The sequence below is a fragment of the Dermacentor andersoni genome, chromosome 6, assembly GCF_023375885.2.
Source record: "Dermacentor andersoni chromosome 6, qqDerAnde1_hic_scaffold, whole genome shotgun sequence".
NCBI lineage: Eukaryota > Metazoa > Arthropoda > Arachnida > Ixodida > Ixodidae > Dermacentor > Dermacentor andersoni.
This window is the reverse complement of record NC_092819.1, coordinates 3,978,162-3,995,817: the sequence shown is the minus strand read 5'-3', so window position 1 is coordinate 3,995,817 and position 17,656 is coordinate 3,978,162. Positions and strand designations below refer to the sequence as shown.

At 46.1% G+C, this 17,656-nt stretch overlaps 1 protein-coding gene across 2 annotated transcripts in view; it reads left to right on the top strand.

Moving 5' to 3' along the window:
- LOC126521606 (activating signal cointegrator 1 complex subunit 3-like) overlaps positions 1-17,656 on the top strand; it is a 414,950-nt gene that overhangs the window by 217,547 nt on the left and 179,747 nt on the right. For both annotated transcript variants that reach the window (XM_055065750.2, XM_055065751.2), the window contains 3 exons: positions 13,453-13,621; positions 15,396-15,616; positions 15,977-16,229. In XM_055065750.2, coding sequence (XP_054921725.1) covers positions 13,453-13,621; positions 15,396-15,616; positions 15,977-16,229 — 643 coding nt within the window. The remainder of the gene's footprint in view (positions 1-13,452; positions 13,622-15,395; positions 15,617-15,976; positions 16,230-17,656) is intronic.

The following is a 17,656-nucleotide window of genomic DNA, read 5'->3' as shown; positions in this document are numbered from 1 at the left end:
GGCAATTCCACTGTTGGAGGCAATTACTTACATTGTCAAACATTTTCCTTTTCAAAAAAGAAATTGTGCTGTGAGCATCTTCTTTGCCAGGGTTTGGTGACTTTTTTCGTAGTTCTGTGAAGTTTAGATATTTATCTAAACTTCATTATTATCATGTCATAAATAACAGATTAACAAAGTAAAATTTAAACAACCGATGCAAAAAATGGTTATACTACAATATTCCAACATGCCAACCTCAAATGTGTGGGGATGCGCGACTCTCACGCGTCCCTTGATATGTTGGTTTTCCCGCACGGCTCGCGTGGCCTGGCGGTCGGAGTGGTTGAGGCGCAGTACGAGAGATGGCGCGAGTGTTGCGCTGCTAACGCCGCCGACAGGCGAGGTTACTTGGGCGCCGAAAGGAAGGCGTTTGGTCTCTTTGGTTCGAGATTGTCGAGGGGCGCGGACGTCCCGCGCGGGCGCCGACCCATGCTTCTGCGAGACTGTCTCGCGTGGCCGCCTTCGAACGCGCCACCATTCGCGTGACCGTACACGCGAACGACCAGGCGTTGGGATCCAGCATGGGGCGCTATGCGGTCGCGGTGAGTCGGACTTCTAGATTTGTCGCGCGCCCATCAGCATGTTTTGGGGATAGCAACTCGGCTAGCAGGCATTGATCTATGAAAGGTGCAATAAATGCCCTCGTGATTGTTTGCACTACTGTGTTGTCGTTCCTTTGTCCCAAGAGCACGGAGGAGAACCCCACAAATGGCATGTTGGAATATTGTAGTATAACCATTTTTTGCATCGGTTGTTTAAATTTTACTTTGTTAATCTGGCATTTATGACATGATAATACATAGTCTTTTGTTTCTTGCTTCATGCGAGGCCATAAGAACCTTTTTGTCAATTTCGTGTAGGTTCTCCAAACGCCATCATGCCCTCCTGATTTGGGGCTGTCCTGCTACAGTTCCAATATTTTTTGGAACTAAGGAAGTAGGAATGGCAACTCATTCATTTTTAGTATGTTGCAAAACCTCGGTTCCTTCCCATATTCTTGCAATATTTGCTTCTTCATGATTGTCTGGAAGGATAACGGCTAATCATGACATTGCATCCGCATCCTTCATAGAAGCTCCCGGGCAATGAGCTACTTCAAAATCAGATTGCTGAAGTTCACCCACCCAACTGTCCTTTCAGTTTGTCCATCTTCAATATGCAAGTTAGTGCAGTTCTTCGTGATCTGTGTATAGCTTAAACTTTGCACCTTCCAACTATGAATGGATGTGGCGGATGGCTTTTAAAACAGTGAGAGCTTCTTTTTCTGTAGTCGTACAATTCAGTTTTGTTGTATGTGTAGCTGTAGTATCCAACCACACGGGGCTGTTGGTTTGGCAGTCGTTATACAAGACTGCTCCCGTTCCATAGTGAGATGCATCGGTATTCAATTCCAAGGGCAGCGCAAAGTCTGGTAAGCACAAGACTTGATCAGAAGAAATTATTCAGACCAATTCTTGGCAGGCATCATCACATTCTTCTGTCCAACAAAAGGGAACATCCTTCTGAGTCAATCTTGTCAGACAGCGACATTTCAGAGCATAACCTTGATTGAAAGCTCTGAAATTGCCTGCCAATCCGTACGACTTTGCTAGTTTTGCTGTGCGAGCTACTGATTCTGCTTTTGTATTCTTCTTTTGTTCTGTCCAAAACTCTGCCAAGAAATGTCACCTTAGTTTTGAAGAACTCACTCTTCTTGAAATTAACTTTTAGCTTAGCAGGTAATGCTCCCAGGATATGCGGCAGATGTTCTTCATACAACTTATCACTTTTAGAGTATATTACAATGTCATCTAGGTAGACATTGCAGAAGCATGCAATATAGGGATTCAAAACTGTGTTCATCATGTTTTGGAACCAACTAGGTGAGTTTTTCCATCCAAGGGGAAGGCAATGGTATTCGTATATGTCAAATGAAGTCATAAATGCCATGTATTGCTTGGTGTCTTCTTGCAGTGGCACCTGCCAGAAGCCTTTGCACAGGTGTATGCGAGAAAAGCAGGTGGCCTCTGGTTTCATCAATGATGGTGTCAATCCTCGGCATTGGAAAAGGAATCAAGAGGGTTCGTTATTTACTGCTCTGTAATCGATACATAGCCGCCAGCTGCAGTCTTCCTTTGGAGCAATGGTAATAGGTGAAGCAAAGGGACACACCGATGGGTGAATTACATTGGCATCTAACATCTTTTGAAGCTCTTCTTTTAGCCACGTCTTCTTTTCTCTCGTCAAGTTGTTTGATTTTTTCTCAACTGTTTTGTCGGACAAGTGAAACAGAGCGTCGAACTTTGTTGTCGCCGGTGGATAACCTCCCAAGCATACCAGTTCGAGGTAGAGTTGAGAAATTACACTTTCTTCAGCTTCCTTAGGCGGTCCTTTTGTTCCAACTCTGTTTGGTCATCTTCTTGATAAAGAGACACCTTATCGTCCCAATAAATATTCAGTCTCAACAAGTTCATGTCCAGAAGAGATAGGGGAAAGTCGTACTCCACAGTATATAAAACTGTCGACTGCGTCAAATAGTAATAAAACTGCACTTAGTAGCTGCACAACGCAGACTCAATTTTGTTCTGTCGCACTTCTGTGTTGTCTTTTCTCCCCCTGTCCTTTATCTTGTTTCAACTTCTATCTGCAGGCCGTCATAGGATTGCTTCATTGCTTTCCAGTGTTTTTCCACAAAACAGGCGGAGAAGTTTTCCTATCTTTATGACAGGTGGTCAAGGTTAAGCACATCGGATGTACAAGCTGCGCTCGACTACTTCAAGGACAAACATGGGTGCTCTCGGCAAAGACCGAACAAGAAGCACGTTATGTCAGTCATCACGAATGGCCAGAGAATACGTCTTAAAGGACTTTATGACACATTCCATCCGCGAGACTTTCCAGATGTTCAAAGCAGCTCGACCCGAAAAGCCATTGCCCTGTCAAAGTTTTATAGCCTGCATCCAAAATGGGTGCTGCTCGCACCACAACAAGAGTTTGCGTTTGCATTTGTTGCGCAAATGCCAACCTTTGTGTCTCCGCACTTGAGAATGTAACCTGTGTGGAAATTTCCTTGGAAGGCATGAAAGTAGTGTGCTTTTGCAGCTCCACAACCACAGATTGTATGTTAGGCGAGTGCGAGCGCTGCCCATGGAGTGAAAGCCTCACTTTGGCGAGTCTAGGAATTGTCGATGAGGACGAGGTCACATTTGCTGTATGGGAAAGCGGTGGCTTGATCGAAAAGACGTCGTTTCCAACCCTTTTTGTGAAAGAGCTCGGCAAATGGGGGGCCAAATAGTATCCTCACAAATACATACACTGCACTCAAGCCACGGCTATTCATGAGGCAAAGAAGTGAGAGCAGCGTGGAAGGATTGTTCTGCATTTTGATCTTGTGGAAAACTGGACCGTCCTTCTCTCAAATGAAACACAGTCGTACCATTCATACACGAAACACACACAATTTTGCTGCCACAAGCGATGACATATGTCACGATGCAGTGCACGCCTGCTAGGGCCTAGCTAGACCACATGAAGTGTTACATTAAAGAGCACCCATCTACTGTCAGGTAACACACGTCAGCGATGGTGCAGCAAGCCATGTTAAACATAGGTTCTGACCGTATGAGTTGTGCCACTCCAAGTATACGTCCGCGAGGTGGATATTTTCTGCTACCGGGCATGGGAAGAATCCCTGTGACGATGTGTGTGGACTGCTTAAGCACCAAGCTTCCCAGCACACCCTGAGGTCTCAAAGTGCTGCCTTTGGCACATGAGATGGTCTCTCAACTTAGCGGCCACATCAAGAATGGGGCCCTGCTTCATGCGCCTGCTGCAGCCATCAAGGAGCATCGTCAGCAGAAGTCATAGAATGGAAGTCAATGCCTTGTGTGCTGGGAATTCACTCATGGCATGTGTGGATGTGTGCTCGCGATCAGTTGACCAGATGTGCACTGTCCATTGTGAGAACCCTTTTAATTGATTAAACCCTTTTAAATACTAACTGCAAAGCACACGCAATAAATTAGTTCAAGCACCACAAGTAGTGTCGCGTTTTTTCTCTCTTTCATCCCAGAAAACAAAGCATAAAACATGTTCTCTACTTTCGCCGCAATAAAAAACCCAAGTAAACCTTCCTTTGATTGTGGCAACCGTTGCATTTTCTTTTTTTTAAAAGCAAGTAAATATTAACAAACTGGAACGAGTCATTGTGGCGCTAAAGCCAGCATGCTCAACATGGGTCACTTTTGCCTGTTATGTTTTGTGAATGAAGCAAATGAGGAAACATATTAAAGCACCTATGTTTTGCCCATCATAAACGGGCTTCCACCAAAATTTTTTTCAAAAATTGGATCGTTCTCTTATTCTTTAGTTCTTTTATTCTATTTTTTAAAATTAGATTTTCTTAAAAACCTTGTTTATTAAACTTTTTTTCTTGTCTAGTGTTTCATGTAGGAAGATAATATTTTGCATAAATGTTGCAAAGAGAATATTCTATGTTACACTTTTTCAAATTTCTATGTGTAATAAAAAACAAGCCAAAATGCGTCAAAGTTAAAAAGATTTCTGATTGGGGCCATGTTTGAAATTTTTAAATTTTTTTCTTTTGTGGACAACATAAGAAAATGCATGGAACTAATTTACTGTAAAGCATATTAACATGAGCAAAAAAGTTTTATAACACGTTTTTATTTTGAATTTAATTCGGCCGTGGAATCTGAAAATGTTGTGGTAAGCAATAGGACGCTCGCGCCGCCACCTTCAAATGTTTTTTTGGCTTGGTGGGTACGTCTTTCAGGAATAAAATTTTTGGTTCCATGCAGTTTGAATATTTCTACATGACATAAAAAGAAAACGAGACAAAACAAAAATATCAAGTTTAGGCATTGTTAAGTCGCCTGCTAGCAAAAAATACCAGGTGGATTGTCGTGTGCCACTGATCTTGGGGGCATGCAGATCAGCACAATGCGTTGGCGGGCTAGTTGGTGTGCCTTGTCCTGTCGTCTTTCTTGTGTACATTGTTTTGCACTAAACAAAGTAATTAGGGCATGCAGATGTTACGAGAGATGGGGTTGGGAGACGCAGAGCAGCACCGCAAACAGATTTTAATTACACTCTACCCCAGGCTCAAAATAAAACTCACTCAAACTAAAACACAATGAAGAAATACTAACACTTATGCAACCTACTTAATAATCACTAAACATGTCCTTATTACCAGCTACATTGGTCCTTGACGTTTGCTACGCGAAAGTCAAGCCATTCTAGCCTATGGTTGCGACGCTACTAGAAAGGACTGTTCTTACCGAGTTTTGTCGTCGCACATATCTTCCGAGTCCAAGGTGTGTCGGATCCTCATCATAGTCGGATCCTCATCATAGTCGGTGCTCTCGCCGACTCTGTAAACGCTTTCCAGGCACTCCAGGAAGAGGATCCTTCCTGGAGTGCCCGGCACTGCCGTGAGAAGTTGCAGCAGGTTCAAGGAGCCTCGCTCGAATGTCGCCGAGGTCGACGACCACATCCTGGACCGCCAGCATCACGGACTTGTCCGAACATCCATGGCGCCAGTGCGATGCTGACGCTACAACTTTCTTGTGCCAGAGCCACGTCGATCATCCCAGCTTGGCACCACTTCTCCCTCAATCATCGCTCGGGTCACGCGCCTCGAGGGCTCGTGCCGATCGGACCGATATGTGCACATTGTCCTCTTCTTCCTTTCTGCGCTGCATGCCTCTTACATATGACAGCTCGCACCATCACCTTCAAATATTTTTTTGGCTTGCTGGGAACGCCTTTCAGGAATAAAATTTTCGCTTCCGTGCAGTTTGAATATTCCTACATGACATATAAAAAAAACAGACAGAACCATAATATCAAGCGGACATGCATGTTTGATCTCTTGTGGTATCACCCTACTTGGTTAGCCCTAGCACAGCGGGTGTACATACTCGATCGGTGTTCCCATGAGCCTTTGCCCGTAAGAGCTGCGACTGTTGCTCTGTGGTGCATCTTCTACATAACTGGCACCCAACGTGAGGCTGCCACTCAGGCAGATCAGGGTGCATCCCAGTGACGTATGCTTGTGTGATAACTCGTTGCCAGGAGGGCAACGCAAGCCTTGCGCTGGAAATGAGTTCCAGCTTGCTAGTCCTCTCCGCCATGTTGCCGCTGAGGCGACATTTCTCAGAGATCGAGCAAAGCACAGTGTGCGAGCGTGGGAAGGCACCTCAATCACCACGCCTTTCATGAACCACTGGGGCAGGCACCGCATTAGATATGATGCGCACATAGTAAGTGGGGTACTTCCGCAGTTATTGCAGTTTTGAAGGAATGAAAGACAATTTCCAGAATGTAATTCGGATGCTGTGAGGCAGAGGAAAGGACTAGTACTCTCTGCCAAGCCTAAAATATTACCTGCATTGGAATGGCAAAGTGAGTACAGGCATGTCTCGTAACCATTGTGGGGGTTCCACTCTGCGTGCGGCTAGGGCTGAAGGCGAGCTCCGGATCTAGCCCCACGCAGTCGCTTCGTGGTACTCCCAACCCGTAGCGCGGAAATCGCGGCTACGCCGGGTTCGGACGAATAAGGCAACCAGCGGTGTCAACGGTAACAACGTTTATTGCTATTAGCAATCGCGAACACTCGCAGAGGGACGTCCTCTCCGTAATAGTAATAAATAGTCTCGCCTCGTTGCCCGGGATAGTCAGGCAACGTGGTCACTCACGGGTAGCAGCAGGTACTCCAGTCCGGCAGTCCAAGGGGTCGCGTCCCAAGAGTACGGAGGAGGAGAACCCCGTATCTCCCACATCTGGCTGCCCAACGTGGGCCTCTTGGGGCATCGGACGATAATTTTAAGTGTTGCTTCGTTCAAGACCTTTGTTTGAACCGAAGCGTAGGGCTAGCGTGGATTTTGATCGCTAGCGTCGGCGGCGTGCTTTCTTGAGCGAGGCGGCTGTGGCTGTAGTGTGTTTGAACATGTCAACATGCTAAGCCTTTTCGCAAGTGTTTTTTTTAATGACATTCGTCGGTACGAGAGCCACGTGGTCTTCATCCTGGGAGAGCGAGGCTGAGTGCCCGCGGAGCAGTGGCAAGCCTGAAGCGAGTGAGTACGGAAGCCTCGTGGGTGGTCCGAATTTCTTATGTAAATAGCTTCTTCTATCTCTTTGACTCGGATGAAGTCGCGGCTCTGGGAGCCGGGTGGCCGCGGGCCACGGGTGCCACGACGGGCTGACTGGTATTGCGGCCTGGCACCGGGCGCTCCGACACCGTCTGGGACGGTGGGCGCCGTCAACTCGGATGCTGTGTGCACCGAGCGGAGTAGGACCACTTCACAGAGCTAACGTCTCCTCGCGGCTGCCTGTTTTGCGCTCATTTTGAGTGTTGTTTTTGGATGCCGGTTGTTGTCAGAGTAGCGACGCTTTAGGCCTAAGGCTTTACGAAGCTGCCTGTCGCACGTGGAGGGACACAACCTGGTGGACCGTGGCGCTGAGGTGTTGCAAGTTGCTTCCCTCATTCTAGTTAGCCTCGCACGAATTGAAATTACTCGTTCGACTCAAGAAAGCGAGCTTCGTTCACGTGAACTTAGCATCTGAGTAGCTGCCCGATCTTTTGCTAGCCGAGTTGAACATCATACCACGTGGGCGATGCGCATGCAGAATTCCTCTCCCTTGCACTACTTTAGTGTTTGCCGAGTGTTTTGAGTGTACGCAGCGTGATTGGAGTCACCCCTGGCTGGCTGTCACCTGCACATCGTCTGCGCGGCTGCCCCGGACTACGATCGAGTCACCCCGGGCGATGGTGATGCTGTGGCCAGTTCGGCGCAGCGACTTCGGCGGCCTCCTGCATCCAGCTCACAACCCTCGGCGGCGGACAAAGGAGCCAGCGGTCACCGACAGCTACGGCGGCTCTTGCCAGCTGGGCGCGTCGGCGCGAGCGACGCTTGCTCGTACCGACTACTGCGTCGTCGTCTCCGGAGTCCTGGCCTGGGATCGTGCCGTCGAGTCGCAAAGCTGCTGCGGTGACCGGCGGACGCCAGCGGTGTACCCCCAAGGACAGTCGGCTCGCATGTTATGGACAGCGTGTGGACATTTCTCCGGCGCGGCCACTGTTGCATGTACCACCTTGTTCGCGAAGCACGTGTTGATGTTAGACTGTGTGAAATGTTTCGCCGGAATAAGAAGTGATTTAAGGTTGGGGGGATGTGGGGATGCGCGACTCTCGCGCTTCCCCTGATGTTTTCCCGCATAGCGCATCCCCTGATCTGCTGTTTTTCCCGCACGGCTCGCGTGGCCTGGCGCTCGGAGTGGTACAAGCGCGGTGTGAGAGATGGCGCCACCGTCGCGGCGGGGTTACTCGGGCGCCGAGGGACAGGCGCTTGCTCTCTTTCCCGGCGGGTCGGCGCGCGGCGGAGGACGTCTCCCACGAGCGCGCGGCGACCGATGCATCTGCGAGACCGCCTCGCGTGGCCGCCTTGGAACGCGCCACGATTCGCGTGACTATACACGCGAACGACCAGGCGTTGGGATCCAGCATGGAGCGAACATATTCGCTCGCGAGGACGCGGTGAGTCGAACTTCTAGATTTGTCGCGCGCCTATCGGCATGTTTTGGGGATATGAACTCGGCTAGCAGGCATTGATCTATGAAAGGTGCAATAAATGCCCTTGTGACTGTTTGCACTACTGTGTTGTCGTTCCTTTGTCCCAAGAGTACGGAGGAGGAGAACCCCGTATCTCCCACACCATGTAGACTAACAAGGAGGTCAGCTCGTCAAACGCAAACTTACAAAAGAGACACGACGAGACCAGTTTGTCCCAAACTTTTTTGCTTTTCATGCAGGCCTGAAGAGAATTAGAGCTGCAGCAGAACGGATAGTTGAGCGAGTTGGTACAAATTCTTAGTAAAGTATTTAGCGCGCACAATAGACAAGGCCACCGGCTTCCTTTGACCTGTGGCAACATGTACATAGGACAAACTGGTCGGTGCATAAACGCCCGTCTAAAAGAACATGAACGTTCTCTCGGTAAAGAAAACCATTCCCACTTGTCAAGCCACTGTAATATATGTCATTGTGATCCAGTATTTTTTAACACTGACATTTTGTTTTCAGATAAAAACAAACACGGGAAATCACAGAAGCATTTCATATCAAAAAGTGCGCTGAAAAATGCATAAGCCAACCATCGATCGCAATCACTGAAAATGAATTTGCTTTTTTAAATACTGGATGAACCTTCTTAATCTGTTTTTAATCTGTTTCTGTTTTACTGACCACTCTTGTTGCACATGCTCAGCGCTGATAGCTGGGGTATATATATGTTCTGTATCTTTCCGAAAATAATATAGTTGTGAGTAAGCGCTTGTGTGACCCCTTCACTGTGTCCTTGTCTATTGTGCGCACTAAATATTTTACTATGGACAATTAGAGCTCCTTAGTCGCTCTGCACTTCTTCCAGATGACATGCTTCATTTTGTGCTTGTTGTAAATAACATTAGATGGTGCAAGAAACTGTTAAAGAGTGAAGATGGCAGCATAGACTCACACCTGGAGATTTTTCTATACCATGACAGGTTCTGGAAATATTAACTGTAGTAATGCTCAGCTTGCACTTCGTCTGTCGGAAAAATCGCTTAACGGTAACCCACAAAACCCACCTGCCATAAAGATAAGAAAACACTTCTGTGCTTTTGAGAAAAGCTGGAAAGCAAGAACTTGCTATGCCATAAGAGATTGCCATTAAACACAGGCCCACTATTAAACTGAAAATCTTATTGGTACTCATTACAACATAACATCACTACTTCATCTACAGAGGGAAAGATGCACTTGATTCTATTCAACAAACAGTCTGCTGATAAAAAGAAAGTACTTTCAAGACCTTCATACAAGACCACTTATAACGTAACTACTTATAGTGCGGGACCGAATATAGTGCAGTCTTTCCTGGCTCCTGTTTACCCTCTCATAAAACTCCATATATACGCATACCTCTTATAGTGCAGATACAAAATACAGGTTATAATGTGACTACACGGAAAATCCTGCACACGAGCGAGATAGCAAAAGTGCTTCTCAACCAGGTGTGCCGGCCAAGAGGAGAGCGGCCAAGGGGAGTGCAGAGAGGGATAGGCACAGCAAGCAAACAAGGAATGGAAAAGGCAGTAGCGAGTTGCACGAGTGGTTTGCCTAGGCCGCCTAGGCGATGGGAGAAGCCTTTGCTCCTGCAGCTTGTCAATAGTGCGCACTCCACACCGAATGCGAGTAAAGCCCAAGATCAAGGGGCTCTAAATGCATGCGCTTTGTCACTCTTTGGCTCCTCGGTTTGTGTGTGGAAAGTAATTACAGTGTTGTAATACTCCAGCAGGTCAGAAAAATCATTTTCTGAATTTTGCTGTATGCTTTGCTTTTGTGAAAATAATACCTATTCGAAATATCTACTCATCATGAAGTGCAGATATCATGCTACTGTCAGTGACTTTGCAATGCTGTCAGTTCATGTTGTGCTTCGCAAATTCTGTTAGGAGCTCTTACGCCATGTCTACACCTGAGCTTTCACTGTTCATGCCAGTACACGCACATACAAACTTGGTAGGTGTTCGCAGTAGTTGCTGCAGCTGATTGCCCACAAACCTCTTCAAACACACTGTCCCTTAGTTCAATCCGTGAGCTGGATCACTATTTAAAGCTTATGCTTAACTAAAGTCTGGAGGCACAAATTTCTGCACTTTAAGCAGTACCACACTATAACCAAAACAACATTTTTCAAAGGCTGTGTACGTACAAGACATCTAGACCAAGCAGCTGCATGTGTCCGGGAATCGAAGCATACGACTGAGATGTGCCCTCACTTTGGATGGCGAGGTGGTTCCTTCATTTCCAACACCCATACAGCCACTGTGGAGCATTTCGTTGAGTCCGCACCGAACTGCAACTTTGGTCGCTGACTGCCGGCGAGGTCACGCTGGTTTGCTCTAGTAGGCCGAGGTGTGTTGGCATGCTGTAGCAGAAGGCTTGCCCTTTATATTAGTTCGTACCCATAGACAAATAGATGGTGATCTGGCAAAAGACACGTGCACATGTTGCTGCTTGCGTGTGATGGCAGCGCGCGTAGAGCAGAGGGTTTCCAGGCAATCAGCCGGCAACTATCCCAAACGCAAATAGCAATAGTTTTTAAGGGTACATACTGGTAGGAACGTCGTAAGCTCATGTGTGGGCAACATTCTGAACTGATGAATTTGCGTAACACAGTTTAAGCTGACAGCACCACGAATGTTGCACGTGCGATATCTGCGCTTCGTGACAATGCGCATGGCGATAGGTGAACGCGAACAGGTGAACGGGTGTGAAACACACTCACGGCCTCGACCAATTTTTCTGCAGTGATGGAGTTGTGAAAAACAATGAATTGATTTTACCATCAAAATTCGTTTTTCAAATTGCCCATTATAAAGAGATTTTTTCAAGTGCATCTGTGTCTGAAAAATAAGTCGGCAGCTGAATTTACTTTCTACATACAAACTGAAGAGCCAAAGAGCGACAATGTGCCGAGGTCGACGGCCACATCCTGGACCTCCAGTTCACAGTGGACTGCTCACTGCTGACAAGCTGCGGGAGGAAAAGGCCTCCACTGCCTAGGCAACTGCCGCGTGTCCGCTGACCCAGCATGCTGCTGTCGCATTGTCTTTTTCCCTCTCCGTTCCTTGTATGTTCGCTCCCTCCTCTTCCGCATCGCCTTTATCGCTCTCCTCTCGGCTGGCGCACCTCATTGAGAAGCGCGCTTGTGGCCTCACTTGTCCGCAGTATTTCCCGGCAACCGAATTATAACTGGTATTTCATCTTGTGCAACTGCACTATAAGCAATATGCATGTACGTTTAGTTCTACTATGGGAAGATAAACAGGAGTCTGAATTATATCCGGTCCTGCTTCATAAACTATTACAAGTTACAGGAACTGTAATTATCTACGGGTATGCACAAAGCAAGGGCTTTCTGATGCGACATGCCACCTGACACCCCCGTGAGATAGGCCTAACAGCACTGCCTCATCGATAACCAGCGACCACATTTGCAGTTTGGTGCATAGCCAACGAAACGTGTTTCAGTGGCTGTGTGGCATTTGGAAAGCAGAGGAAGCACCTTAACAACGAAAATAAGTGTTTGGGTGGCACATGCAACACACGAAAGGCAGCGACTTGGATTGCATTCGCCATGTTTTTGACATCGGGCATACGGATCAGTCTGAGAAATTGAACGAGGCTGCGTACGGTGCGCAAAATTTCAGTTGCTGTTGTACATTAGTGTTCTGCATTAGTTCTGTGGAGTTGTGGGTGGTGCTGTAGTGTATTCCAAACAATCGAGCAGGTCTGAAAAATTGGTCGCCGTCTTGCTTTTTTTTTTAATAGGTTTCTCTCTCTCTCTCTTTTTTTTCTGTGTTGCTTTGTTTGCTGTATGCGAAAACTGCAGGTCTTCGGATGTTAACCTTTCAATGTTTGTAAACTGAAACAGATGTAAACATCCCAGTCGCATGCTTCAGTTCTCTTATAAGCATGGATGCTTGACCTACATGTTTTGCATATTTGCTGCCTTTGAAAAATCTTATTTTGTTTATAGTGCACTGCTGCTTATAATACGGATATTCGCGACTTCGGCAGCTTACAAGCGGTGTGTGCTGTACTAGAATTGAACTGTAATCAGTGCTGGCATGCTAATTTGTCATTTCCTTTAATAAGAGTGGATTATACCGTATATCATAAATTCTAGGTGCCAGAGTTACTGATAGCTTTATGCATACTTGCCATACAATGCTAGGAGACTCTCGAGTATGGGCAGCACCATGTTTTCTTACGCAAAATTTGTCAGCATTAAATTTTGTGATAAATTTTCTGATATTCGATATTCAACTTTTTTTGCTTAATTTGAATAAATTTTTTATTCGAAATCTACTATTCAGTATTTGCTCACCCCTGCCAATTAACACTACACGCAAATGCCTACATAGGATAAGCGCAGGCAGTGTGCGCATGAGACATCCCAAGTCAGTGCCGGTACCCCAAAGTCATTTCTGCTCTGCATCGACTGCATCATCTGAGCAGTTAGGAGCTGTCCTTTTGCAGCAGTCATGAAAGCCGGCTACCTTTCATTGCTCCTTAGGCAAGGATTTCTTAGGGTGGCTGGGCAGCTTTTCAAGTAGACACCACATTCAACAAATGGAAAAGTCAGGATAAGCAGCAGGGTGAATTTCTCTCACTGGAGGATGTCATCTGTTTGTGGCTGCGATAATCTTTGTGTGTATGATACAGGACCAGTGTGTTGTGAGGGCAGTAGCCAAAGAAAGCATGGCTGCCATCCATGGAATGTGCTTTGCAAAATGTGCTGCCCTTTTTCCAAATGCCACTAACACTTCTAATCCCTGCTGTGATCGTGTCGTGGGCAGGTGATCAAGCGGGAGAGCCAGAATGTGGTGTTCACTATTCCCATCTCGGAGCCGCTGCCACCACAGTACCTGGTGCGTGTGGACTCAGACTACTGGCTTGGCTCCAACCAGACCATCCCACTCACCTTCCAGCACCTCATCCTGCCCGAACGACACCCACCACACACTGGTGCGTATCCCTTTCTGGTCGTTAGCCATTACCTGTGACAAAATTAGGGGGGGGGGGGCATGTACAGTGTTCTCATTGTTGCTAAACCTTGCTTCATTTGTGACTGGGTTGCAGCGACAGAGGGAGCCGTATGCATTCACTAAATATGCTTCTTATGAATCTTAGCCCTTCTATTCTTTAACTCTGTGGTTACCACAAGAAAATGGACGTTCCTTTATAGGTCTCAGAAAAAAAATTGTTTACCTTTACAAATAATATTCGAGCACACATTGCAGCATAGCATATTGTACGCAATGAAATACTCTTTCCGAAAAGATACGTTGCAAAACAGAAAAATTTATTATATACCATAAAAGCTCCAGAAAGCGCCAGTTTTGCTGCTAGTTGATAAAAACAACAATAAGATAATATGATATCTAAAAAAACATAAATATCAAAAGAAATTCAGAATATAGGTTTTAAAGATAAATAACTGAGGAACAGTGTCTGAAAAATGCTCAGTACATCGTTATTCTTCGGATACAAAAAAAGAAACCAAGACCAGGAACTGCTTTATCGCTCATGCGATGCAGTGAAGCTGTTCCTGGTTTCTTGTGAAACATAGGTGTGCTCTGCATTTTTCCTACAAGACGTCTGGTTTTTGTTCAACTTTGCAGTCCTCGTAACACATTTTGCAGTTTCGCCTTTTTGGCATTTTCTGAGGATGGTCTGATGAGAGGTCCAAGGAATATACTTCACCATTTTGTCTGGAGTCGTGCACCTCTTTCCAGGACTGATAGCTCTCCTCATAGCTGGGCAACTACAGAATTGTGCATCCAAGCATATCTGTTTCCATTTTCGCAGATTGTCTTTATGACCTCCACAGTGAAGAAGAAGACTAGAAAAAAATCCCACGTTGTTGTAAACTGTTTTGCGCTGCTCTGTAGCACTGGACCGAGATATCCTATGGGCGGCCTTCTTGGCGTTAATGGAAGTTTCTTTTCTGCTTATGGCAGCACATCATCAGCAAGCGAAGTATGAACCCTGAAGATAATCAGTAGAGCTCTCAGGTCATGCAAAAAAGATCGGCGTATAAGTGCACACGCGGCAGGAGACCGCTGAACACCGTAAATGAAACTCGCCAGTGAGCAGCTCCGGATGTCCCAGGCTTACTCAAAACATCGCCTCAGAGCTTGAATCTGCGCACGTTAGGAGTTGCAAATTTGCATTTGGCAGTTAGTGCATAGTTACGCCGCGTTTCCGCCGGGTACAAACTACACAAACAGCAAATGTTTGTGTTGGCTTTCCACTTGGTTAATAACAACACCACTTGTACCTGGTGGCCATTGTCGGTAATGAGGGGGGACCACTCTTATAACCAAGTAATAGATGCAACAAGGTAAGCATGGCTCCCCCTTCGTCTTCATTATAGCAAGGATTTAGTGAACCAACTACAGTTGTCACATGGTACCGCATACATTTTATTTCATTGTTTCCTGCTTGGAGAAGTGCTATGCTTTATTTGCCGCACTGTTTTGCTATTGTCAAGGGACACCAAGCTTTCTTTGGCATCGTAGTGTCAGGGCTGTGGGATTAATAATTGAAGTAATTGCTGAATGTCTCAAGCATTTCGTTGAAAAGAATGCCTTATTTTTACTCTAGCTTTATTTGGGATGCATCTGTTAAGAAGGAAATCCTCACATTTGTCTTTTTTTTTGCCTGCTTGGGGAGCAAAATGTTCTCAGAGAGCAAGTGTGGTGCTTTTCCGGATTGCTCTCACTATGGCCTCGTGCAGAGCTGCTTGACCTGCAGCCACTGCCTGTTTCTGCCCTGTGCAACACAACGTACGAGCTACTATACCGGTTCAGCCACTTCAACCCGATCCAGACCCAGATATTCCATACGCTATACCACACGGACCACAACGTGCTCCTGGGCGCTCCTACGGGCTCGGGGAAAACCATTGCAGCCGAGATTGCCATGTTTCGTGTCTTCAACATCAGTCCAGAATCCAAGGTTCTTCTTTTCTTGTCTCTTTCCGCGTGGAATGCATGTGGACCCAGCTAAAGAAAAGCCTATGAGTGCCACCTCTGAAGCTTGCATGTAGTTCTGTAACGAGCATTGCCACTCTTTTTTCCACATTTTTGCATGACAATTCTGTGTGGGGTCTTATGTGCTCATATTCTTGCTCTTCAATTGAAACGTCTACAGGAATATGTATTGAGAATCCAGACAAAACGCTGTCTGACTGTGCCTTTCTTTCAACTGTCCTGTCATACTGTAGACTCGCTTTTTCCTTGAGTGACCAGCTGCTGTAAGTAGGGCAAAGACAAAGCAGGGTCAGTGTGAAAACGGTCAGTTGTGTCTGTCTTGCAGATTGTGTATATCGCTCCTCTGAAGGCATTGGTCAGGGAGAGGATTGAAGACTGGAAGGTTCGGTTCGAAGAGAAGATGGGGAAGCATGTGGCAGAGCTGACTGGCGATGTGACCCCAGATTTCCGTGTCATCACCAGTGCCGACGTCATTGTTACTACACCGGAAAAGTGGGATGGAATCAGCAGGAGCTGGCACACAAGGGGCTACGTCAAGCAGGTGTCCCTCATAATCATCGATGAGATCCATTTGCTGGGTAGGTGGCACACATTTTTCATTGGACTGGAGCAGCTGAGGCTGCAAAGTTTCTGTGCTTACATGAAGCAAATGATGTGTGATGTAAAAAGCAGCATTGCAATACTTTACACAGCTAAGACCATCTTAGTACTAAACATCACAGTAGCGACTGTGAAGAAGCAGGAATACTAGGAAAGATTAAATAGAACAATCAAACTTTGAGAGGCCGGGGGGGGGGGGGGGGGGAGGTATCGTGCCCTAAAAATAAAAAAATAAAAATTGTGCCCTCGAAGCAAAGCATTGCTTAAAGATGACTACGATTGCGAGAAGCAGTGTCGTCATTTGTACAGTCAAGTGACACAGCCCGTGCCCATTGGCTGTTCATGCATACGTCATACCTTCTAGAGCAGTCAATGGCACACATGTCAGATTTATATGTACTGCAGGGTTTGCAACATGATTACAATCGGAATCGGACTGTGGTAGGACTATCTTGCTATCGAAGTGACAGCATTCCATATGCTTTAGAGCAGCTAGTGTGCTTTTCAAGACAGTGATATATATACACTGGTGACTGTTAGAAGCGGCCTAAAGTTGGGGGGTCTCAAAGATGCTCCTGGGATAAAGTAATGACAATGCAGTAGTGCAAACAATCACAAGAGGACTTATTGCGGCTTTTATACACCAAACTAGCCAGCTGAATTCCTAATCAAGAAAGTTTGACTCACTGCAACAGGATATCGAGCGAATATGTTCGCCCCATGCCAGGCACCAATGTCTAATTGTTTGCGTGTACAATCACGCAAACAGTGGCACATTCCGAAGGCTTTCTACGGACAGTTCCGCAGAATTGTGCTGGCCGGCATACGAGACGTCCACACACTCTGTATACCCCAAGGCAGTAAGAAAGAGGCTACTCTTACAAGGTTCGTGAAAAAATTGTTGATTAAGTGGGTGAACTGAAATTCCAGAACTTAGTATGCATGAACTGCGACAATTTTTTAACCTTGTTAGAATTTTACTTGGATTCGACTGCCATTAGTCACAACGGCTGTTATTGTATTCAATGCACAGGAATCTGTATTGGTTCGTCGATAGCCCCAATATTATGTGATAATTTTTTTTAGCGTCCTTTGACAACCACGTTAATAGGGAACTAACTAGAAGATCAATTACTCATGTATTTAGGTATGTTGATGACTATCTAATAGTGCTTAACAATTCATCAGTCCGGTGTCTTGACGATGCTGTAGCAGATTGTTTAAAAATTTTCACCAAATTTTCACAGGGGCTCAAGTTTACTTTGGAACTGCCCATTGACAACTGTATTCAGTTTCTAGATCTTAAAATTTTATTTTCCTCAGATGACCACGTATGCTGGAGATACAATCTAAGATCAAAGAAAAATGTTTTGCTTTTCGATAGCGCACATTCAAAATTGATAGA